Source organism: Bombus terrestris, chromosome 12, assembly GCF_910591885.1.
Source record: "Bombus terrestris chromosome 12, iyBomTerr1.2, whole genome shotgun sequence".
NCBI lineage: Eukaryota > Metazoa > Arthropoda > Insecta > Hymenoptera > Apidae > Bombus > Bombus terrestris.
Genome location: NC_063280.1, coordinates 8,936,116 through 8,957,687, shown reverse-complemented (window position 1 = coordinate 8,957,687; position 21,572 = coordinate 8,936,116). Strand labels below are relative to the sequence as shown.

General features: G+C 27.4%; 7 protein-coding genes across 10 annotated transcripts; 4 read left to right on the top strand and 3 right to left on the bottom strand.

Annotated features, from left to right (window-relative positions):
* Nucleotides 1-19: 19 nt before the first annotated feature.
* LOC105666346 (chromobox protein homolog 1) lies at nucleotides 20-2,351 on the top strand. The gene is made up of 4 exons (XM_012314908.3): nucleotides 20-165; nucleotides 556-663; nucleotides 747-984; nucleotides 1,073-2,351. The coding sequence occupies exons 2-4, from the start codon at nucleotides 568-570 to the stop codon at nucleotides 1,297-1,299; spliced, it is 561 nt and encodes a 186-aa protein (XP_012170298.1). The 5' UTR covers nucleotides 20-165; nucleotides 556-567; the 3' UTR covers nucleotides 1,300-2,351.
* Nucleotides 2,321-5,895, bottom strand: LOC100649464 (CCAAT/enhancer-binding protein zeta). The gene is made up of 5 exons (XM_048410930.1): nucleotides 5,412-5,895; nucleotides 4,127-5,340; nucleotides 3,434-4,058; nucleotides 2,929-3,339; nucleotides 2,321-2,826 (listed from the first exon to the last, which is right to left on the bottom strand). Exons 2-5 carry the CDS (start codon nucleotides 5,231-5,233, stop codon nucleotides 2,348-2,350), a joined length of 2,622 nt encoding a protein of 873 aa, XP_048266887.1. The 5' UTR covers nucleotides 5,234-5,340; nucleotides 5,412-5,895; the 3' UTR covers nucleotides 2,321-2,347.
* Nucleotides 5,896-6,034: 139 nt separating this feature from the next.
* On the bottom strand, nucleotides 6,035-10,657 carry LOC100648763 (myb-binding protein 1A). Its single transcript, XM_012314910.3, has 10 exons — nucleotides 10,453-10,657; nucleotides 10,151-10,348; nucleotides 9,681-10,079; nucleotides 9,018-9,604; nucleotides 8,802-8,914; nucleotides 8,194-8,717; nucleotides 7,473-8,126; nucleotides 7,138-7,386; nucleotides 6,632-7,062; nucleotides 6,035-6,548 (listed from the first exon to the last, which is right to left on the bottom strand). The coding sequence occupies exons 1-10, from the start codon at nucleotides 10,627-10,629 to the stop codon at nucleotides 6,116-6,118; spliced, it is 3,765 nt and encodes a 1,254-aa protein (XP_012170300.2). The 5' UTR covers nucleotides 10,630-10,657; the 3' UTR covers nucleotides 6,035-6,115.
* A 347-nt stretch (nucleotides 10,658-11,004) lies between these two features.
* On the top strand, nucleotides 11,005-14,301 carry LOC100650615 (eukaryotic translation initiation factor 4H). Of its 2 annotated transcripts, XM_048410948.1 has the most exons (6): nucleotides 11,005-11,200; nucleotides 11,887-12,057; nucleotides 12,152-12,369; nucleotides 12,641-12,688; nucleotides 12,749-12,877; nucleotides 12,955-14,301. In XM_048410948.1, the coding sequence occupies exons 1-6, from the start codon at nucleotides 11,169-11,171 to the stop codon at nucleotides 13,098-13,100; spliced, it is 744 nt and encodes a 247-aa protein (XP_048266905.1). In that variant the 5' UTR covers nucleotides 11,005-11,168; the 3' UTR covers nucleotides 13,101-14,301. The 2 variants fall into 2 exon arrangements, with proteins under 2 accessions (XP_048266905.1, XP_012170299.1); XM_012314909.3 differs by having other exon boundaries at nucleotides 11,016-11,200; nucleotides 12,641-12,877.
* Nucleotides 14,302-14,611: 310 nt separating this feature from the next.
* LOC105666347 (septin-1) lies at nucleotides 14,612-16,737 on the top strand. The gene is made up of 6 exons (XM_012314911.3): nucleotides 14,612-15,043; nucleotides 15,183-15,375; nucleotides 15,460-15,718; nucleotides 15,798-16,163; nucleotides 16,242-16,346; nucleotides 16,417-16,737. The coding sequence occupies exons 1-6, from the start codon at nucleotides 15,020-15,022 to the stop codon at nucleotides 16,547-16,549; spliced, it is 1,080 nt and encodes a 359-aa protein (XP_012170301.1). The 5' UTR covers nucleotides 14,612-15,019; the 3' UTR covers nucleotides 16,550-16,737.
* An 879-nt stretch (nucleotides 16,738-17,616) lies between these two features.
* LOC100651696 (mitochondrial import inner membrane translocase subunit Tim22) lies at nucleotides 17,617-18,985 on the bottom strand. The gene is made up of 5 exons (XM_003399721.4): nucleotides 18,784-18,985; nucleotides 18,344-18,699; nucleotides 18,086-18,270; nucleotides 17,929-18,001; nucleotides 17,617-17,860 (listed from the first exon to the last, which is right to left on the bottom strand). The coding sequence occupies exons 2-5, from the start codon at nucleotides 18,585-18,587 to the stop codon at nucleotides 17,778-17,780; spliced, it is 585 nt and encodes a 194-aa protein (XP_003399769.1). The 5' UTR covers nucleotides 18,588-18,699; nucleotides 18,784-18,985; the 3' UTR covers nucleotides 17,617-17,777.
* A 39-nt stretch (nucleotides 18,986-19,024) lies between these two features.
* LOC100650414 (cell division cycle 7-related protein kinase) lies at nucleotides 19,025-21,415 on the top strand. Of its 3 annotated transcripts, XM_048410943.1 has the most exons (9): nucleotides 19,025-19,090; nucleotides 19,320-19,489; nucleotides 19,563-19,770; nucleotides 19,845-19,938; nucleotides 20,035-20,177; nucleotides 20,239-20,353; nucleotides 20,429-20,759; nucleotides 20,879-20,997; nucleotides 21,125-21,415. In XM_048410943.1, the coding sequence occupies exons 2-9, from the start codon at nucleotides 19,450-19,452 to the stop codon at nucleotides 21,245-21,247; spliced, it is 1,173 nt and encodes a 390-aa protein (XP_048266900.1). In that variant the 5' UTR covers nucleotides 19,025-19,090; nucleotides 19,320-19,449; the 3' UTR covers nucleotides 21,248-21,415. The 3 variants fall into 3 exon arrangements, with proteins under 3 accessions (XP_048266900.1, XP_048266901.1, XP_012170303.1); XM_048410944.1 differs by lacking the exon at nucleotides 20,879-20,997; XM_012314913.3 differs by lacking the exon at nucleotides 19,025-19,090 and having other exon boundaries at nucleotides 19,301-19,489.
* The last annotated feature ends 157 nt before the right edge of the window (nucleotides 21,416-21,572 follow it).

The window sequence follows — 21,572 nt, the reverse complement described above, 5'->3', positions numbered from 1 at the left end:
ACTTTTTTACTTCAGTGAACAATAAATTTGTAAAATCATTTGCGAATGATATGTTGGTTACACTGTCATTTTTCGCGGCAACGCGGTAATAAGACGCTAAAGCGCCAGAAAGCCCGCCGCATCATTCGTAGTTGCGTCTTTGCTCAATTTGTATCTATTCTCTAAGTAAGTATCATAATTAAAAATAGTGACCAGGCAGTTACAGATATAATCATAATTAATATTAATATTAGTTTATATTATTCATTAGCGATTAGCTTTTACCATAAGTTCACAAGAAAAATCTTTGATTGCTTCCCGGCTGTCGTACCGCCATTTTGCATCATGGTCGTTTCTCTTAGCATCTTTGAACCTTTTTCTTACAAAATTGTTGAATGTATTGTTATTTTATACTGAAATAATTTTTCCAAAGTTATTTTTTGTATCAATTTATTATTTATATACAACGAATTATTTTGACTATGACTGTATATTCAATGTCAATATTCGTTTTTAGTCATTTGGTGTATAATTTTTGTTTTAACATCCTTTGTTATATATAAAATATATTTGCAGTATTAAAACAGAATGAGCAAAGGGAAAGAATCATCCCCTGGAGAAAGCGCAGGAGGAGAGGAATTCAGCGTTGAAAAAGTTTTAGATAGGAGAGTGGTTAAAGGAAAAGTCTGTGATTTTGGATATATATTATACATATATATTTCTTGTATATTCATTAAGATTACTGTTTGTTAACTATATATTGTTAGGTTGAATATTTTCTAAAATGGAAAGGATATTCCAATGAAGAAAATACATGGGAACCAGAGGAAAATCTTGATTGTCCAGATCTAATTGCACAATTTGAAGAACAACGTAAAAAGAAAGAAGCCGCTGCCACTGGTAAGCGACATGAAGATAAAGAACAAAAGAAACGAAAAAGTTCATCAGGTGGTCCTGTACTTACTCATACTAAGAAAAAAATGACTGAAGATAAGAAACCTGAAGGTAAAATTTACTTTTAGCTCTTTAAACAATGTATTTAAATAATATATATATAACATGTTTTTAATTACTTCATTTTAATTGCACATAGGTTTTGACAGAAATTTGGAACCTGAACGAATTATTGGTGCAACAGATTCAAGTGGAGAATTGATGTTTTTAATGAAATGGAAAGGAACAGATGATGCAGATTTAGTTCCTGCTCGAATTGCCAATGAGAAATGTCCACAAATTGTGATAAAGTTTTATGAAGAACGATTGACATGGCATAGCCCTGCTCATGACGAAGAAAGTTCAGTAAAAGCTGATGCAGAGTAGCGTTCAGCCTTCCGATATACATACACAGCACGCTTTAGAATATGTCGTATATAAAAAATAGCGTGTACAAAATGAAAAATATGAAGATTTATTGATCATTGCACAGTCATACTATAAATTTCAATGTTTTTTTTACGATTATTGATAACTTAAAAATTAAGAGATAGGCCATCCTTATTATGTTATTGTTAATCAAAATATAATTACTCTTAAACTTAAAAACAGGAAATATACTTCCATAAAGTCTATACTCGCAACTTCTTTTGCAACTGTTACATTTTTGTATAAGGATCAATAAAAAGTTTATTTTTCATTGTTAATTTAAATGTAAAGTTTAGTATGTCCAATGTAAATTAGAACAGTATGTATTTCGAATGTAACGTGTTTTTTTATGTAATTTCTCCTCTGATTGCTTAATTTGCAATTAACTTTTAAATAGATGAATATGATTATACGATAATAGCGGTTGTTGCTAAAGAAGTTGAAAGCTTGATTATTTTTATTCAAATACAACGTGACAGTGTACAGTAAGTACAGAAATATGAATGAAAATAATCTTTTAATTTGTAAAAACCTTTTTGATGATAAAAATACTTTTACATAAGATAATAGTGTTATTATAGAGGAAGTATCGAATATTTCTGTCAAAAAAAAAAAATAAATGTTTTTACTGTTTTTGTAAATTAATCTTTTACATAATGCATCAAATTAAAAATATGTTAACTGTCTATTAACGATTTAAATTATCTTTTTTACAACATTCAGTATCAACAATGTAATGTAGATTAATATTTTTGTGTCTAGTAATTATGAAAGTAAAGTAAAAAAATGTTTTAGTATATAGGTATATGTGTAGTTCCTTAATTTGTATAACGTATCAATTAAAGCATCCATTTTTTGTAATTTATAAATGCTTTAAATCTTTAATACGTTTGTTACTACTGAAAGATTATTAACGTATAACATACACAATTTTTCTGGTGACAGCGAACAACACGACAAGAAATGCATGCTATATAAAAACTTTTAAAATATATTTATTTTATAATTAATGTTTAACCCTTTTTACATTTTTTTTAAAAACTTTGGAACCTTTCCGTTTATTTCTATTTAAAGAATTTCTGAGTTTCTGATGTCGTTTAATCTCCCAATCTATTTGTTTCGAACTTGCACCATCCAAAGTATTAAATGCATTCGTGCCACCAGTTTTACCTTTTTGTTTACTATGTTCTTCTAACATTTCTGCAAATTTTTCTGCTGATACAAATATGTTGCTATCAATTCCTTTTGAATTTTTATTTTGCTTCTTTATATTTGATTGAATATTATCATCCAAAGCTTCATCAATATCTTCGTCAAACTCTAAATCACTAGCATCATCGTCATCTACGTCAATATCACTTAAATTCTGTAATTCATCATCAGTATTATCTCTATCTATATTTTCTTCTAACTCATGTATATCATGAGAATTATTACTATCTTCACTTTTATTATCATCAAAATATTCATCTTCTTCCTCAATATCTACAAATATAATAAATGTTTATTTTTAGTTTTCATATAATATGAAATATCTTAAAAATAATTTCTAGATTAGAAGTAAATTACAAAAAAATAGATACATACCTTTCTTCTTTCTTCCAGTTTGAATATCAGCTGCAATATCTAAATCTCCAAAGTCTTTATTATCTGTTAATCTGTCTAACATGTTGTCAAATTCTTCGCTATTAACGCTCTCTATATCATCGTCTTCAACTTTAAGTTCGTGTTTAAATTCTTTTTTCTTTTTTAAATATCGGTATAAATATAATTCATCAACTGGAATGCGTTCTTCTCTTTCATTGACATATGACATACTATCAATTGGAACACATCTAATACCTTTAGGTGTATACCCTGCACGTTGTGCTAAAGGGTCATTCTTTCTCTGCACTTTTTTATCTTCTAACTTTTTTGGATTTTTAAAAACATAACGATCTAGAAAACGCATTAAGGATAAATCTTCTAACGGGTCTCCTGTGTAATCGATTGGTTTCCCTATAATTATAAAAATTATATGTTACAATTTTAATATGTTAAATTGACTTTATATGCAAGTAATACATGTGAAAATAATTGTACTGTGAAGTACCTTCAAGAATAGTATTTGCAAATAATGCAACACTTGGATGATAATGCTTAGATAATGTTATGAACTCTGTATTTAAACCTCTAGTTATTCCAGCATAAAGGGGATTGCGACAAAAGGGGTCATATTCCTTGTGTGAATTGAAATCAATTTTTATGTTATTTCCTGTTTCATTTTCAGATTTAATTTCCTTATCAATATTGTGTTCAGATATAACATTCGTTAATAAAATGGAGTCTTCTAATTTGGATCTATCATTAGAAGAATAAGAGATATTTTTATTTTCTGGACTTAATGAACTATCTTTAGATTCAAGATCTTCATTTTCAATTTTGATAAAATCTTGAGGTTTTAATAATAAAGTTTTTAATTCCTTATGTGTCTGTAAAACTTGGGATATTACATATAAAGTAGCACATGCCATATTTGCAGGAAAATATAATATGATTTGTAAAGTTCTTTTAACAAACGCATATGAACGTTGATAGTTACGATCATTTTTGAGAACTCTGAATAATAGATTAAGAAACAGTGCACGTTTGTTTGCCACCCCAATTTGTGGATCTAATAATTTCCGATAAAAGGTTGAATAAAATCTATTTGATTGGGCTTCATCTTTACCTGTAATCTACAGGAACAAAAAAAATAAAAATGTTGAACCTCTTATAATTAATATATTATAATTTACATACTTACCTGGTATAATAAGTTAAGTGCATTTAAAGAAACATTAAAAGATCCAATATGTACTACTTTGTATACAGAGTCTATATAATCATTCAACATATCTGAATCCATGTTTGCAAATGGATATGCTCTATTTACACCAGCTAAAATTGCTCCCATCATTCTAGAATCTGGTTCTCCCTTTTTTAAACAAGCTTTAAAAAATGCAAAATAGACTTCAATAAGTGTAGAAGCAAGTTTTTCATCCTTCTTAGTTAAAAGAAATTGTGTCAATAAGCATATTGCATAGTATTGAGCACGTTGTGCTACATTTTTTCTAAATAATAATTTTTGAACTTCTCGTAACACAACAAGTTTCATGTTGGGATGTTCATATAATAACTTATTTAGACAAAATATAACTTTAGATCCTATTTTATTACTTGGATCTCCTATTTTATTAACAATCAATTCCAATAACTTATATTCTTGTTCAACATTTCCTATTAATAAATCTTTCATCGTTGATATTGCTATTTCACGATTTGCATCCACGGTATCAGATGCGATAGTAGCTAAAGCCATTACAAAATGTTCATACTGTTCATGTAATTGATCTTCAAAATACCAATGAGCCATTAATTTCTTTCTTGATAAACCTAATTTAATAAGTGCGTCTCCAGAACTAAATTTGTCAAGTTCATCTAAATTTTGTTCCTCGAATTTCAGTAATTTAAATTTAGGATGAAGTAGATCTGATAAAAACAGATCTTTTAAAGATTTGATCACCATATTACATTGATTATGTTTTGCAACTCGTACTTGATTTATAAGCTTTGTAAGTCGAGTTAAATTGTATTTTGGATTGTCTTGCACTAATACGATAGCAGCTGCTACTTTATCTGAGGTTGTACCCTGTGTTAATGCTGTTCTTAACCATGCTGTTTCTGAATCAGTACATTTTGATTCTTTTAATTGGTAAACAGAAGTTTCGGCATCTAAATATCTTTTTGCTTCATTTTTTAAATTCAATATTTCTATTTCAGATTTTGAATGTTTACATGGTTCCTCTTCTTTAGGATATTCTTCATACCACTTATCACTCTTTGTGTTCACTTCTTTAGGTCCCTTTTCCATCTTATTACAGATGAAAATTCAAATATTTACGTAAAAATATATTTAGAAATATTAAATGAACAACAATATATACTCTGTAGGGGAATATTCTTATCTCGTGGTTAACCCTGATAGGATATAAGTATATTAATCTTAATTTTAGTTAGGTTATATTTTCACAAAAATAAAGAATATTTACTACATAAATATCAATTAATGTTATTTTAATAAACCAAAAATTGTTAACTTTTTTACAATCTTGTAGTTTACGACATGTAGAATCGGAAAGTATAAGGGGCAAGAAATCCACTAATTCGAAAGTTTTGACTATAACTACACGTGCATATAAATAGGTCCCGACAATACAGTACAAGTCCCACAACATAACCTTTTAGTGGTGAAGGATGTTATTATTTTGGTGTATTTTAATTTCCTCACATAACGGCACCATATGAAATTTCCAAAAATACGCGTCACTGATGGTATTAGAATTAAAATGATGACATCCCCCTCTATAGAATCCCTCTTTGTCATATTTGTGTTTAAGACCATACCTTTCGATTAATGCGAATGATTTTGTAACATTATTAGTGACAGTTAATAAGCAATTCTTCTACCATTAAAATACCATGAAACGTAACGTTAAAAATGATTTCATATACTCTTTAATATACATTCTCATTCCTTAGAATAAATTTGTTTTAAAATTTATATTTTTCACAAAATGAAAATTTACAATAAAAGATGTGGAAGAAACTTGTTCATTAATATAATTTAATACACTAATATAACGTTAATAGTTTATGTAAAAGGTTTATTTATATATTTTAAAGCTGTACAAAAAAGACTCTTTAATACATATTTTTATAAATGCTTATATAAAAATAACAATTCATTTTTATTTCATACATCAAGCAGTTTGCATACTTTTTTTTTTTTCGCTTTATTACCACCTGATATACTTTTGTGCGTCCTCTTTTGTGAAGAATTAGAACTAGTCTGTCCAATTTGAGAATTTCCATTCTCAAAGAGTGATACATCTTTGTCTGGTTGGTCATTAAAAACAAAAGAACTGAAGTTAAAAGGTTCAAAATCTTCAGACGTTACTTTTTGACGCAACATCCGGGCTTCCTTTTTCAGTAATTGTTTATCTCTCTGTTTACTTTTATTTTTTTTCTTCTTTTTGAATTCGTGCCTCTGTGATGTAGAAGTATTTGAATCGCTTTGTATACTTCCATTTTCTTGTGTATTATTTAACTGATCTACATTATTTGTAGCATCTTTGATCTCCCCATTTACCATAGCATTTTGTTCATTTTTAGCTTTTTTCCGTGATCTAAGATAATAAAACGAATATTATTATTTAATTTTATATAACAATAAAATTAACGTTATACTTTTGTCAATTAGTATACTTACATATTCACTGGAATTCCAATCTGCACTGCTAATCTATTGTATGCTACTTTCGTATCTTTCGCAAGTGATACATGAGCTCTGTATGTTGTGAGTACATTCCCAATGTCGTTCCAATTCCATGCTTGTTTTAAATGATGCATGTAGATGCTTCGCAATAATGTTAACAGAAGAAAAATATATCTTTGTCTGACCTTTTTTCCTATTGCAGTGCCATTAGATGTAACTTGTTCATTTTCAATTTTGTGCATATTAATTATCTCTTGGAATGTGGCTATAACATTTCTGCATAGTATCTTTTCAAATTTTATTCTAACATCAAAATGTTCGGTGTCTAAATGGACTAATCTACTATTGTTGTAAAATACTACTAAAAGCTCGAGAGCATATGCTTTACGAAAATATCTTACAGTGCTATTAAAAGCAAAATCAATCTATAAAAATAAATATTAAAATTATTTATTATTTAAAACTTAATTAATCTACTAAAATAAAAACCAAAAATTTACCAATAAGGGAGCTAGCTGCCAGTTACCCTCCCATTGCAATTGCAGTATGCTTTTAAATAACAGAGGGGATAGTACACAGTCTCTTTTCTTGAAAAAGGCTCTTAAATTCTCTGCATAAATTTTAACTATTGTATCTGTAGATACAATAGCTTGCTGCGCACATCGCACGAGGAATGTACAGCATTCAGCTAATTTATCACTCATTTCGTGATAAATTGATGTGGTTCTTTCTCCTTTCTCTATTAAAGCCTTAAAATGTACAATTTTTTGTTCTAATTATATGTTGCTAGAAAGTATAATTTCAAGTAAGTTGATATGAAGTATTATATAATTACCTTTAATATTACTATCAATAATTCTTCATCAACGTTTTCTGTATCTTTAAATTTTTTTACCATTGATAATATTTTTAAACAAGATCGAACTCGATTATAAAGAGGTTTTTGATACGGATCTTTTATGCAATATTCTAATAAGGTAAAGAGAGGAAGTAACATATCAAGTACAATTGCCATTGATGGGGCACATTCTAAATAAGTTTCTAGTAAATCTATGACTCGAATTCTGAAATGGGTTAAAGCTTGGGCTGATTTTTCTTGTTTTTTGTATCGCGATTGACGATTTTCTCGAAGAATTCTAAATGCTGCTGCCAACGATTCATCTAATCGTTTTCCTTCTTCCTCGCCGATGTTATCTACATTTATATCATCATCATCCATTTGAACGGAAACATCACCTAATGCTTGACTTACTGCCATTCGTAATCTATCTGTTAATGTCTCATCTTCATTTTCACTCATTGATTCTTCATTTGAATCAGAGTCATTATCCGACGAAGTCTCCATTTCATCATTAATACTTTCTCCATCACTTTTATTATCCTCTTCAGTGTCAGAATTCGATTCTACATCTGATGAAATTTCTTCTTCTTCATTATCATAACCATTTCTTGTTACAAGTGGTCCTTTCTCATTTGTTACATCTAATACCTAGAAATGGAAAATTCGAAATATAAAAGTCACTAATTTTTTAATTACATTTATAACATTTACATACTGCTAATATTTGATGCATAGCTGTTGGCGTCACATAGGAACAAATATGTGGGAAAACACATCCCACTAATGATCGTAACAAATGGCTATTTTTAGAATAAAAAGACAATAACAAATCAACAACTACTTCTACCCACTCTGGCTCATCATTTAGCTTTTTATTACTACCAGTTTTATGCATTTTAGTCTGTTTTAATACTCTTTCATAACAACTTTGTAGTTCATCAATAGCCATAATTGCCATTTGTGGGTCTGAGAATAATTGTAAACCCATGTGTAAATTCATTGTATGAAATATTGGTACAGCTTCTGTCTTTCTCGAATTATTTTCTAAATTTTTTATTGAATATATCACTTTTTTCCACGAATCTTTTACTTCATTCATTAGTGGATTCCTTAATTTCAATGTTTGCTCTTTCAAATTAATATTCACAAAATGAACCAATTCACTTAATATACTTCGCAGATCATTCAACCTTGGTAATTTATGATCTAGTGCATGATAAAATGTTTCCTTAAATTGAGCTATAAACAAAAGAGGTACAATTTACAGAAACAAGAAAAAATATATGCGTATATTATAATATTAAATATATAAATAATATTTACGAGCTAGATCTACCCCAACATTAGGCACTTCACATAATCCATAAGTAAATAAAAACTTCAACTGATCTAATCTCCATTCTCTATCCATAAGCGTTTTAGGATGTCCTATTAATCTAGTAAAACATAATAAACAAATTAGATATATTCAGGAATATACGTAAATTAGTGCACCAAAGATGAAACACATTAGATGCCACCTCTCGAAATATCAAATACCTTGTTAATAAATGAGCGGCATAAATTCTTTCAGCATTTGTCCAAAAGGATTCTGCTTTGACATTTGATTTATCCCTAGATATTGTATTTTCAATTATACCTCTGTATATTTTTGACACTTTCTTTATACCATCTAAGTCCAAATTTCCAGTAAGCATTTGAATTATTTTTGTACCTGTCTTTTTTTCGATCATTAAATCACCTGGATACAATATTAATTTCTTTAATACAGCAATTTTTATTTTTAGTTTAGTATCATCACTGTTTGTAGCTGACATTAGTAAATTTAAGACTTCTTTAAATCCAAGAAGGACTTCATCTTTGTTATGATTTTTAGATCCAGAACATTTTTTTAACATATGCTGCACATAGTTTGGTGACAATAATGACGGAAGTATAGATTTATCTACGATATTTGACAATATCAATTTCAGGATTTGTATAACTAAATATTCATCAGTTTTAGATGGCTTTGCAAATTTCTGATCTATATGAGTCCAAAAGTCAATAATGAGTTCAGTTGATTTTAAATTCTCACAAAATAACTTGAATACTGGATGATGACATGATATAATTCTGGATAAGTCCTAAATATTAATAATGCATTAATTAAAATACCTTTTACAAATAATGTGCATAAATCAAATTATAGATTATACTTACCAATAGTACTTTTACTATATCATTCATGGTTTCCTTAGTAACAATATGTTCTGTACCAAAATGTGTTTTTGAAAATTTATCATTTACAAGTGATGGACACTTATTCTTTATTACTAACAAAGCATAAAATGAATCTAATGTTTGTTCTGCCCATGGCTTGCCAAATTCTTTTTCGATAATTGGCCAAATTGATCTTTTAATACAATCAGTATCAACTTGATTCACGAATTCAACAAGAAATGAAATAGAAACAAATGATAAATAACTACGTTGTTTGCCTGCACTGATAAGATTTTGAATAGTTTGTAGTTGTATTGCGCTAGAGCTCTTTGAAAGTATTTTAGACCTTATTAATGCTCCATATCCCAATATGCGTCCCATATAAATGTCACCATTTTCCTGAAATGATATAGTAGATACTAAATACAAAATACTTACTATCATAATATAAAACAAATTGATTTCCTTACACTTTTGCTATTGCTATTTACTGGATGTAATTCATTGTCTACTATAGATAAAAAGTTTTCTATGGACGTATCAGGATTCATCGTTAGAAAGCCCGTCAAAGTCGTATAAAAACCTATACGTGAACTCGTTTTTGAAGAGCCTAGGCTTCGAATAAGTCTTTTCATAGCATACTTAAATTCTTGACTATCATTGTGTTCCTAAGACATTATATTTACAAATAATTTATCGATTAAAACATTGATTATTTTTCATCCTATATAAAAACGATTTATTTTAAGGTTATCTTTAAATAAACACTTACTGAATTTTGTTGAATTAAATATTTTAATAAGGCAATCCCACCATGTATTCTTTCTGATTCTACTTCGTTTCTAAGTTTAGTAAAATAATCAAGCATTGCACAATCCACTTTACTTATATCTTTCATTTCAAAGTTATTTGAAATAACTTCCACCACGTGCATAGTCTCGTCTGCCATCTTGCTTTAGTTCAACTAGAACTATGTTAATCTAATAAGTACCTAGATGAGAAAAATATCAAAACAATCGAACGAATTAATATTTTAACAATCTTGCAATAATAGTTATTTAAATGAAACAAATAATGGATAGAATATGAAATTAAAAATGTAAGTTTCATTTTTTAATTACATAGACTGTCAATCGTTTTCGTTAAAAATTTCGTACCTTTCTAAAACTGTCGAATTGCTATAAATAAAATTTTTTAGTAATATTATGCAACTCAAATACATAAATAAATTATTTTCTAAAAAAGACTTATCATAATCTAATAGTTGACAAATTCATATTAAAAGTAGCAGCAATTGTATCTCCCACTACAAATTCTTAATCATTTCATAAAATATTGTCAAAATATACTAATAGGTGAAACTGTACCTGCACTAAGTAAGTTTGCATAGATTCACGATTTCAAATTCTTTAGTGATTAGAGAAGTGCCATCTTGAACATAGTATTGTACTCGACCCGCGCGGTCCCGGTCAGTTTCGTATATGCAATATGGCTGGTCGAGGTGGTTACGAAGATTTAAGGCAAGTATAGGGTAAAATTTCTTTCGTGTACAATAGTTATTGAGAACTTTCGATATAGAGCAAGGGTGATATTTAACCATTACATCGAACCGATAAAAAAATGTTTTTTTTCTTTAATAATTTTACGATTTTAAGGTTAAGTGAGTTTCGATTAGAGTGCAGCGCAGCACCTTGCAGATATGGTACCTTCGACACGCGGCTTTATTTTGGCCGGCCAAACAATAGTCTATCTTAGTCATAGCATTAATAACAAAGATGTTAACTTAGAATTCGTGCGATATACACAACCCATTTGTTTAGAAATACTATTTGATACAATACACAAAAGTAATTAACTCTATATAGTTTGTTAGAATATGTGCTTAAGAAAGTTAGTGCCTAAATGAGTGCTAGAACTATAAAAATCCACATACTTATGCTATTCTTTAGTTAATACTTAAAAGTGAATACAAAACTTTGTGTATTTTTTTGAAATACTAAATTACTATGTATCAATTCTGAAGTGTTCAATGTTATTTTTTATTAAATGAGGTTAAATAGTAGTGAAACGTAAAAGTGGTGCTACATTCTTTTACGAATATTAATTGTATAAAATTTGTACAAAGTTCTGTGTATAAAATGTTTTTATAAAACAATATCTAATTTGACAAAATTTCTGTGTATAAATGTAAATTACTTTTATGTAGAGATTATGGGGGTGGATATCGAAGTGGCAGAAAACCATTGCCGACTGAACCACCATATACCGCATTTGTGGGAAATTTGCCAAATGGAATTGTACAAGGAGATGTTGATAAAATTTTCAAAAAACTTAATGTTAAAGGAATCAGATTGGTTAAAGATAAGGAAACTGATAGGTAAGTTAATTTTGATATGATTATATTATACATCTTCTGTAATGTCAAAGTTTCTTATTACTGTCTTACTTATTATCTTATTTTGTTTTTATAGGTTTAAGGGCTTTTGTTATGTTGAATTCGAAGAGTTGGCAGACTTAGAAGCTGCATTGGAAATGGATGGAGCAGTAGAAGTAGATAAAAGTGTCATCAAAATAGATGTAGCGGAGGGTAAAAGAAATGATCGAGGAGGTGGTTTTGACAGAAGAGGTCGCAGTGGTGGTGGTAGTGGAGGAGGCTTTAGAGGGAGAGATGGTGGTCGTGGTGGATATGGTGATAATTTTGGAAACAAATCTATGTATTCTAATAAGCGTTATGCTTTGCATAACGTATATCATAAATATTTTAAGTTTGACTATATAAACTAATTTGATAGACACAATAGTAGTTAAAGTTCCAATGCAAGATTTCAAATTTTATTTTAAATAACTGTTTTAAAATAAATTCTTATATTGTGTATGCATACACATATATTTATATATGTATATATATACACAAAGGCATATTGTTATTAGAAATTAAACTTTATATAATAACTGTGCAGGGGGCTATGTAGGTCAAGGCCAAGGCCAAGGTCATGCTGGTAGACAAGGTAGTACATGGGACATGAGGGGTAACCGGGGTAACTATAGTCAGTTTAATGATGATACAGGAGGTGGAAGTCGAGAATGGCCACGTAATGCGTCATCTAAATCATATGGCAATAGACCACCTCCTCGTGGAACTGGACCTGAACGAAAACCATTTCATGATGAACCATTTCACAAAGATCTCCCTCCAGGTATGTCTGTATATAAATATTTTACTGAAATTTTATTTTTAAAATGATAAAAATAATTCCTAATATTGTTATTACAGCTGATACAAGTGGAAGAAAACGTCTTATACTTGCACCAAGGACAATTCAGGATCCGATAAATGCAATCGCGGAATCAAGTAAATCAAGCTCAATTTATGGTGGTGCAAAACCTCGGGAGGAAAAAATTAATACTGATGACAAGTAAACACATTATCATTATTAGTTTCTGATTCCCTAAATTTCAGGGAAAGGAACTTTCCCAACAAAAATATTTGAAAACAAAAATCAAGATCCTTAATTTCCTCCAATGTAGTGGGGAAAATCTCTTCTGAGATGAAATTGGAATAATTTTTATTTATCTCTAAGGGGAGTCTTCCCCACAATAATAATGAAAAGTTATTTCATGAGATTCTTAAGTTCGACGTATTTGACATTTTTAATTAAAAATAAAAATTTTTCATCGAGTGCCCCCTTCTCTTTACACTAACTTCTTAGTTTTAAAAAATATAATAAATTGGGAATATGAAGTAAAAATTGTGTGCACCATGCATGCTGAGTAATATTGGTTATGTGTAATTATATATATATACATATGGTCAGTCGTATCACATATGTATGTATATATATGTGTGCATACGTGTTTGTACGCAGTTATATATATATATATGTATGTATGTATGTATGTATATGTATGTATGTACACACGTGCGCGCACACACACAAAACTTGAATTATATGTGTGTATATATATATATGTGTATACACGTGAATAATGATGTGATATGGAAAGTACATTTTAATATTCACGTCAATTTCATGTTGGGTATTTGTATCAGATAATAATAATATTGATGGTATGTGTACAAACTATTACAAATATATACTATCACCATACATACATTTGATTCCGTATAAAAACTGATCTTCTCTAATAGTATCGTACTCGAATAATCTTTATTTTAACGAGTACAAGAAACATTGTCCCTCTTTTCATTTCCTTCCTTATAATTTTTATGTTTCACTTTAACATCAATCATTGTATGAGCATATTAAGATGATTTATAAATAATTGTTTAATATAAAAAGTCATATACGATCAAAAATATTAAACAATTATTTACGCGCTTGTGAAATAACAACAAATAATTATAAAGAATAAAAAATATTTGAGTGATTGAAAAAATTATACATCACTGAATGGTATGAGGATAATGTGTTGATTATTACGCATTACTATTGTGTAACGAATTAATTAATTATGCTAGTAGTAAATATCGATCATTTGAAAAGGTATCGATGATTATGAGATAGTAAGTAAAGAAAAACTTGAATTAATGACAAATATTATATAAAACTATGCTTGTATATGATATTATTTCCTGAATAAAGTAGTCGTTTGCCTTGTATTTGTGTAATGTATCTTTAGAAAATTAAAAAACAGAAAATAAAATTTATGTATAATTTGATCTGCGAATAATGTATAACATTCTTAATATTTTGTAAGTTGTATTATTAAATAATTTAATATTCAATTTTAATATAACTTTTAAATATTAAGCGAATATAGGATTATAATTAATTAAGATCAATTATTATACTTAAAATTAAATACTTAACATTAATTTATGTTAAGTAGTTTTGTAACTTAAAAACAAAATTATAATCATAGTACGTTTTATGGAATACCAAAGTTTATTTCGATAGCCACGCCTAAACTTCTCCCTTATTAAGAGTACCCCTCCTTATTCCTAACACAGATATACAATATTCTCATGTACCGTAACATTTCCTGTACAGTCGGTGCAATATCTTTGTTTCATATTTAATGAATCTATAATAGAAGTGTTTAATTCTGTTAAATATAATATTGTTTGTTTATTCAATGCATGCAGATAATAGGAAAGTGATGTCAATTAAAGCAGGAAATTTTAAGTTCAAATAACCTATTATTCATCTTATTCATGATATATGTACGTATATTTCGGGTATCTTGCCTTCTGTCACAATACGGCGCCTGTTAACTTGAAATTCAGTTTCTGATCCTTCTCGATAATATTTAAAGACAGCACGCAACGATATTAACGTCTTCTTGATTCTAACGTCAGATTGAATTAATACGAAAAAATGTCTAGTGAAAGCGTAAAAACGGTAAGTGTAATATGATTGAAACATAAACTTTTTTTATATTTTCACATACTTTTTTATTATGAAAAAGAAGATGTTTGTATTATTTACTAAATATTGAAATACAATTTTGATTTGTCAACTTCTACCTTGTTTTTGATAGTTTGCTAGTCTTGAAACACCTGGATATGTGGGATTTGCAAATTTACCTAATCAAGTCCATAGAAAATCAGTAAAAAAAGGATTTGAATTTACATTGATGGTTGTTGGAGAATCTGGTCTTGGAAAATCTACATTAGTAAATAGTTTGTTCCTTACTGATTTATATCCAGAACGTATAATTCCTGATGCCATAGGTAAATTAATTTTTGTTTATATATTTTCAACTATATATATGTTTCACATATATTATAGTCAATATATTAATATAATCTAAACAGAGAAAACTAATCAAACTGTTAAACTTGATGCTTCAACTGTGGAGATTGAAGAAAGAGGTGTCAAACTTAGATTAACTGTTGTTGACACCCCAGGTTATGGAGATGCAATTGATAATACAGATAGTTTTAGAGCTATCATACAATATATAGATGATCAATTTGAAAGATTTTTACGCGATGAAAGTGGTTTAAATAGAAGGAATATAGTAGATAATAGAATACACTGTTGTTTTTATTTTATTTCTCCATTCGGACATGGGTAAGATATATTAATTACATGCTTTTTTTATTGTGGTATAAAATATCGATCCCTTTATATATCTTTTTATCTTTACCAGACTAAAACCTTTAGATATAGAATTTATGAAACAACTTCATAATAAAGTTAATATTGTGCCAGTGATTGCAAAAGCTGATGTACTTACGAAAAAGGAAGTACTGCGTTTAAAAAAACGAGTTATGGAAGAAATTGAAGGTAGTGGTATAAAGATTTATCCTTTACCAGATTGTGATAGCGATGAAGATGAAGATTACAAAGAACAAGTTAGACAACTAAAAGAAGCAGTTCCATTTGCTGTATGTGGAGCAAATACCTTATTAGAAGTAAAAGGACGAAAAGTACGTGGACGATTGTATCCATGGGGTGTAGTAGAAGTTGAAAATCCAGATCATTGTGATTTTATAAAACTAAGGACAATGTTAATGTATGTGGTATTTATTTAAAGGAATATATTAAGTGTTGAAGGGAATTTTCATTATTTATTGTTTTTTTATATTTATAGCACACATATGCAAGATTTACAAGAAGTAACTCAAGAGGTACATTATGAAAATTATCGCAGTGAAAGACTAGCAAAAGGAGCTCCTGTACCACCTCGGAGACAAACGTAAATATGATGTTATAATTATAAGAAAATATTTGGACCATGCTTTTTAATTCAATCCTTTTACTAATAGGATTGCAGAATCTGAAAGAAGCAATTCTGTATCTGAGAAGGATCGTATTTTACAAGAAAAAGAAGCTGAATTACGACGAATGCAGGAGCTAGTGGCTGTAATGCAGGCGCAAATGCAACAACAGCAACCTTAATTATATATGCTTTCTGCACAAATGTGTGAAGAAAAATTAATTCTTCGCCATTACAGGTGCCAAAAAGTTATATTAAATGATTAATTAATTAATTAATGTTATTCAAGACAATTTAAACATAAATGTACAATTTTTAAGAATTTATTTTTGACAATCTTAATCAAGAAATATACGTTTTTTATTGAATATTTTTGATTTAAAAAACTATAAGTAATTAACTAGACATAAAATCGAATGTGTTAACAAAATCGACAAGTGAAGTAAATTCAAAGTGCAGAAAACTAATTATAGATAAAGTAACTATAATTTCATAATTACACAATACAGAATGCGTAATAAGTGCCTTGCATATTTTTCTTTAATAAAACAACTTATAATTTTAATTATTAAAATACAAATATCAAAAATAATATATAATCCTTTTATAAAATAAAGCTATTATAAAACAATTTGTATTTCTTAAAATAACGAATGTAATACAGCTAATATTCGGTAAAATATAGTATTGATATAATATAATACATAAAGATAAGCAGAAATCTTTTTAAGTATAACATAAAATATAGAAAATCTCATTTTAAAATAGGTAAAGAAGAATCATGAGGTACAATGTGAATTTAATAGTAAAGAAGTAATATTTGTTATATAGATAAATATATATAATGACATTTTATGAAGATTGGTATTTTACACAATTGACAAAAATATTAGTAAAGGTATACAATTTGCATATCGTCCAACATTCTATGTATATTTTTTTATATAACAAATTTTTAAGACTGCCAATATTAAATTGTCAATAATCATTCAATATATGCAAACACTACAGCATTTACTTTTTGACGTGATAAGCAGTGTTAAATATAAAATGTAGATTTACATATTTACATACATATTCGTAATATGTAGAGTATTATGTTCAAATAACATCAATTTTATTTTTAATTAATAATATATACTAGTAGCCATTTAATTCATTTTATAATTTGTATCTCAAAAAAGATCAACTAATACATTATGTTGAAAAACGGAGATTTGTAAGAATGTAGGTACAATGAATATTGATGTATTATGTGAATTTACTTTATTTTTTAACTATTGTACTTATGTGTATGCATTTTTATACTAAAAATGTTCTTGTGCTTTTTATATGTATTGTACAGGCATACTTAAAGTGTTTTATACTTTTTTTATACAAATATATATCTACCGTAACTTATAACATTGTTTAAGATTTATGTATATAGTAGTCTATTGCTGTTGAAAATGCTGCAAAACCTGCTGCTCCAATTAAACCTGCTTTCACACCAGCTAAAACACAAGATTAAATTCAAGTATAAATATATAAAACTATATTTAAATTTAACATAAAATAGTACCTCTTAGACCTATTATTCCACCTGTTAAACCACCAGCATATGTCCCATTCTTCCAATCAGATTTTCCTCTATACTAAAGGGAAATTGTAAAATATTATGATAAATAGATAAATGTAAATTAAACTACAACTTTATATTAAATTTAAAGAATTATTACCGATTCTATCGCACATTCAGTTGCTGAATATACACAACCAACTGCAGCAAAATTTTTTGCATAACCTAATGTTGTAGTTTTCATTTCTCTAAAAACTTCACGAACAGTTTGCTGTTTTTCAATGCTTGCCATATTTGGATTTACACTAGATGAGAATAAACCTATTGCAGCTCCTAAGCCATACCCTACGAATCTAATTTTTTTTTAGTTATACTGATATAAATAATAGTTATTTTATAGCATATAATATAAATATACCTATAACACAACTTGCAATACTTTTAAAGATGCAACTTTCCATTACACTTTCTATTAATTTTTCTTCATTAGTTTTAAGTTGTACAGGTCCCACAGTTCTTGGAATTATAATATTTTCTCTAAACCTTTCTTTAGTACCAATAAGATAAAGCGCTATGTTATCCAAATCCATGTCATTTCCCATTCTGTTTTCATTTATTTCTAATGACTGTGATAATGATTTGGATGAATTGATATTAAACATATTTTTCTCAATATTTCCTACTTCTTATAACAGATAGATTAGAACATGTCCCAACTGTTTTGGATTCAATTCTATATCTTTAAACTGCAAAATAATTCTATATTTATGCAACCTATAATAAAAAAACTTTATATAAATATAATCAAAATAGAAATATATCAATACAATTCAATCAAAATATTAGTATATTTCTTACCTTAACCTCTATTTGAAAGAACTTAGAAAGTTCTTTTTAAATTATGTATTAAAATGTATTAAAAAACAATTTTTATATTTTCAAAATATTAATTATTATTGCTGTTTAACTATATATAACAATATTACATTTGGAATAATAAATATAACCGAAATTTTTTATAACGATGAATATACCAGCTTGCTGCTTGGTACATATATATACACATAAGAATTCCCAACTATATATATACACAATTACCTAATAGTGTTAATTCTAAAAAATATGTACTTTGAAAGAAATTTATACATATTATAAATCTGCATAGGTATATAAATTTGAAATAATTATTACATTTTTACATATTAAACGTAAAAACTTATTTAAGAAATAAAATTGCAAATAATATTTATCGCAATTGTAAAAATTTCAAGTTTTTACTAAAAATTAATATCATTATATAATAATTAGTTCCTAAATCTATACATTTTTTATTAATGTAATATTTTACTTTACTATTTAGACACCATTAATATATGTATGTTTTAAATATTTAGAATGGCGCCAATGTCTAATATTTATTAGGTTATCGTACACGTGACAGCTAAATTCTTAATGTTAAATAGTGAAATTTTAAATTAGTTGTTTGTTTATTCGATTAAGTAAACTAAATGATATATTGAAGTCATGGAAGAAAAAACTCAAATGGAAGAAGATAATGATGATGGTAAAAGATTTTATTTACAAAAATTTGTTGAAATTATAGAAAAAAATCAAAACTTAACAATATACAATTTCAGAAAATAATGTTGCTGTTAAAAATACAATTCCACTAATAAAAGATTTATTTCATGTACATGGAAAAGTTGGAGAAGGAACTTTCAGTTCTGTGTACTTAGCTACTTTAAAACTATCTGATGGTTCTAAAAAATTTGCTTTGAAACATTTAGTTCCTACTAGACATCCTGAAAAAATTGAACGAGAATTACAATGTATGCAACAGATAGGGTAATTGATATTTTAAGCTTGATTGAAATGCAAACAATATATATATAAATATATATTTATAATTTCTTTTTCAGAGGAAAAGATTATGTAGTTGGATTAGAATTATGTTTACGAAATTTTGAAACAGTAATATTTGTAATGCCATATATGAGGCATGATAAATTTTCGGTAAAATACTTGACTTCTTATATTTCAATTATATCTTAATTTCATAATATTATAAATAAGAGTTTAATAATCTTAAAATTTAATAATATTAAATAGGAATATGTACAAGATATGACTGTACAGGAAACAAAGGATTATATGATTGCATTATTAACTGCATTACGAAGGGTTCATAAATTTAATATTATACATAGAGATGTCAAACCCAGTAATTTTTTATATGATAGATGCAACAAAAGGTATAACAGCATAAATTATATTCATATGAATATATTATCTTAATTTTATATTTCTTAATAGATACTTGTTAGTTGATTTTGGATTAGCACAAGAATATATAGCAGAGAAAAAATCTAACAATCTTAAATTACTCAATTCTGAAACACAAATTGTTAAAAGGAAAAGAACGGATGAAGTAATGTATTAATTATTTACAATTGTAGAAGTTTCTTTAAAAAACTTATGTTGTTACTCTCTAATATTTTTACAGAATAGTTTAAATTTTTCTGTCGATAGAAGAAGGAAGGGTACAGAAGAGAAGTGTTACTGCTTTGGTAAAGCAAAAGTTTGTTCATTATGTATATCAAAACCAGAACAGACAGCTCCAAGAGCTGGTACACCAGGTTTCCGTGCTCCGGAAGTTTTACTAAAGCATCCTTCACAAACACCAGCAATTGATATTTGGGCAAGTGGAGTAATGATGCTCTGTATTCTTAGTGGTACTCAACCATTTTTTCTTTCACCAGATGATTGTACAGCTTTAGCAGAAATAACAACTATATTTGGATCAAATAAAATGCAACAGTGTGCACGCAAATTAGGTTTGGAAAAGATCATTTTTTTTATACAATTTATATTATAGTCTTTTACTTCCTTTGGTTTGTTCTAATTTATCATTTTGCTTACTTTATATATTTTAAACCTTTCTTTGATAATTCAGGAAAAAAAGTTATCTTTAGTGAAGATATACCAGGGGTTGATATTGTATCTTTATGTCAGAAATTACAAAAAAGAAATAAAGGTTTATTAAATAATAAAGATCATAACACATGTGAAAAGGTATCTTCTATAATTTAACATTTATTCATAAATATAATTAAGAATTCAAGTATAATATTTTTGTTTTTAAATAATATGTAATGTAATGTACTAAAGATTTTATGTTAAAAAATATTTATATTTTAAGGTATCATTGGACACTCAGTTTCCAAAAGAAGCTTATCATCTTCTACTAAGGTTATTGGATTTAGATTATAAAACACGTCTTACCGCAGATCAAGCTTTAAATCATCCATTTTTTAAATTATAGTATATATTTTCATCTTAAAAATTTTTGAATCTATTTTTGGCAGATGTAAAACAGTATATTATAAGTCAGTCAATATCATAAGAATAGCTAAATAATACTACATTTAATGTTATACTGAAAATATTGCACATTATGAAACTTATATATATACATAAATGTATACAAATATATAGTATATTATTATTTATATTAAATTAAATAACTTAGATTTTTAGGCATTAAATAAATAGTTTTATATTTTTTATATAACTATATTATATGTATAATATTAGAATATTAATAAATGCAATATTTTTACAATTTAACTATGTCTAAAAATACTTAC

Coding starts and splice junctions, on each gene's coding strand:
- LOC100650414 (XM_048410943.1), top strand. CDS start 19,450: ATGGAAGAAAAAACTCAAATGGAAGAAGATAATGATGATG. Junction 19,490..19,562: donor GGAAGAAGATAATGATGATG/GTAAAAGATTTT, acceptor ATACAATTTCAG/AAAATAATGTTGCTGTTAAA. Junction 20,760..20,878: donor ACAGTGTGCACGCAAATTAG/GTTTGGAAAAGA, acceptor TTGATAATTCAG/GAAAAAAAGTTATCTTTAGT.
- LOC100651696 (XM_003399721.4), bottom strand. CDS start 18,587: ATGTTTAATATCAATTCATCCAAATCATTATCACAGTCATTAGAAATA. Junction 18,271..18,343: donor TATTGCAAGTTGTGTTATAG/GTATATTTATAT, acceptor TTAGATTCGTAG/GGTATGGCTTAGGAGCTGCA. Junction 18,002..18,085: donor CTGAATGTGCGATAGAATCG/GTAATAATTCTT, acceptor ATTTCCCTTTAG/TATAGAGGAAAATCTGATTG.
- LOC100648763 (XM_012314910.3), bottom strand. CDS start 10,629: ATGGCAGACGAGACTATGCACGTGGTGGAAGTTATTTCAAATAACTTT. Junction 7,387..7,472: donor TATTGATAGTAATATTAAAG/GTAATTATATAA, acceptor GTACATTTTAAG/GCTTTAATAGAGAAAGGAGA. Junction 7,063..7,137: donor GGCAGCTAGCTCCCTTATTG/GTAAATTTTTGG, acceptor TTATTTTTATAG/ATTGATTTTGCTTTTAATAG.
- LOC105666346 (XM_012314908.3), top strand. CDS start 568: ATGAGCAAAGGGAAAGAATCATCCCCTGGAGAAAGCGCAGGAGGAGAG. Junction 664..746: donor GGAGAGTGGTTAAAGGAAAA/GTCTGTGATTTT, acceptor ATATATTGTTAG/GTTGAATATTTTCTAAAATG. Junction 985..1,072: donor TGAAGATAAGAAACCTGAAG/GTAAAATTTACT, acceptor AATTGCACATAG/GTTTTGACAGAAATTTGGAA.
- LOC100650615 (XM_012314909.3), top strand. CDS start 11,169: ATGGCTGGTCGAGGTGGTTACGAAGATTTAAG. Junction 11,201..11,886: donor GGTGGTTACGAAGATTTAAG/GCAAGTATAGGG, acceptor ACTTTTATGTAG/AGATTATGGGGGTGGATATC. Junction 12,058..12,151: donor AAAGATAAGGAAACTGATAG/GTAAGTTAATTT, acceptor TTGTTTTTATAG/GTTTAAGGGCTTTTGTTATG.
- LOC100649464 (XM_048410930.1), bottom strand. CDS start 5,233: ATGGAAAAGGGACCTAAAGAAGTGAACACAAAGAGTGATAAGTGGTAT. Junction 4,059..4,126: donor CACTTAACTTATTATACCAG/GTAAGTATGTAA, acceptor TTGTTCCTGTAG/ATTACAGGTAAAGATGAAGC. Junction 3,340..3,433: donor TGCAAATACTATTCTTGAAG/GTACTTCACAGT, acceptor TTATAATTATAG/GGAAACCAATCGATTACACA.
- LOC105666347 (XM_012314911.3), top strand. CDS start 15,020: ATGTCTAGTGAAAGCGTAAAAACG. Junction 15,044..15,182: donor CTAGTGAAAGCGTAAAAACG/GTAAGTGTAATA, acceptor TGTTTTTGATAG/TTTGCTAGTCTTGAAACACC. Junction 15,376..15,459: donor TATAATTCCTGATGCCATAG/GTAAATTAATTT, acceptor TAATCTAAACAG/AGAAAACTAATCAAACTGTT.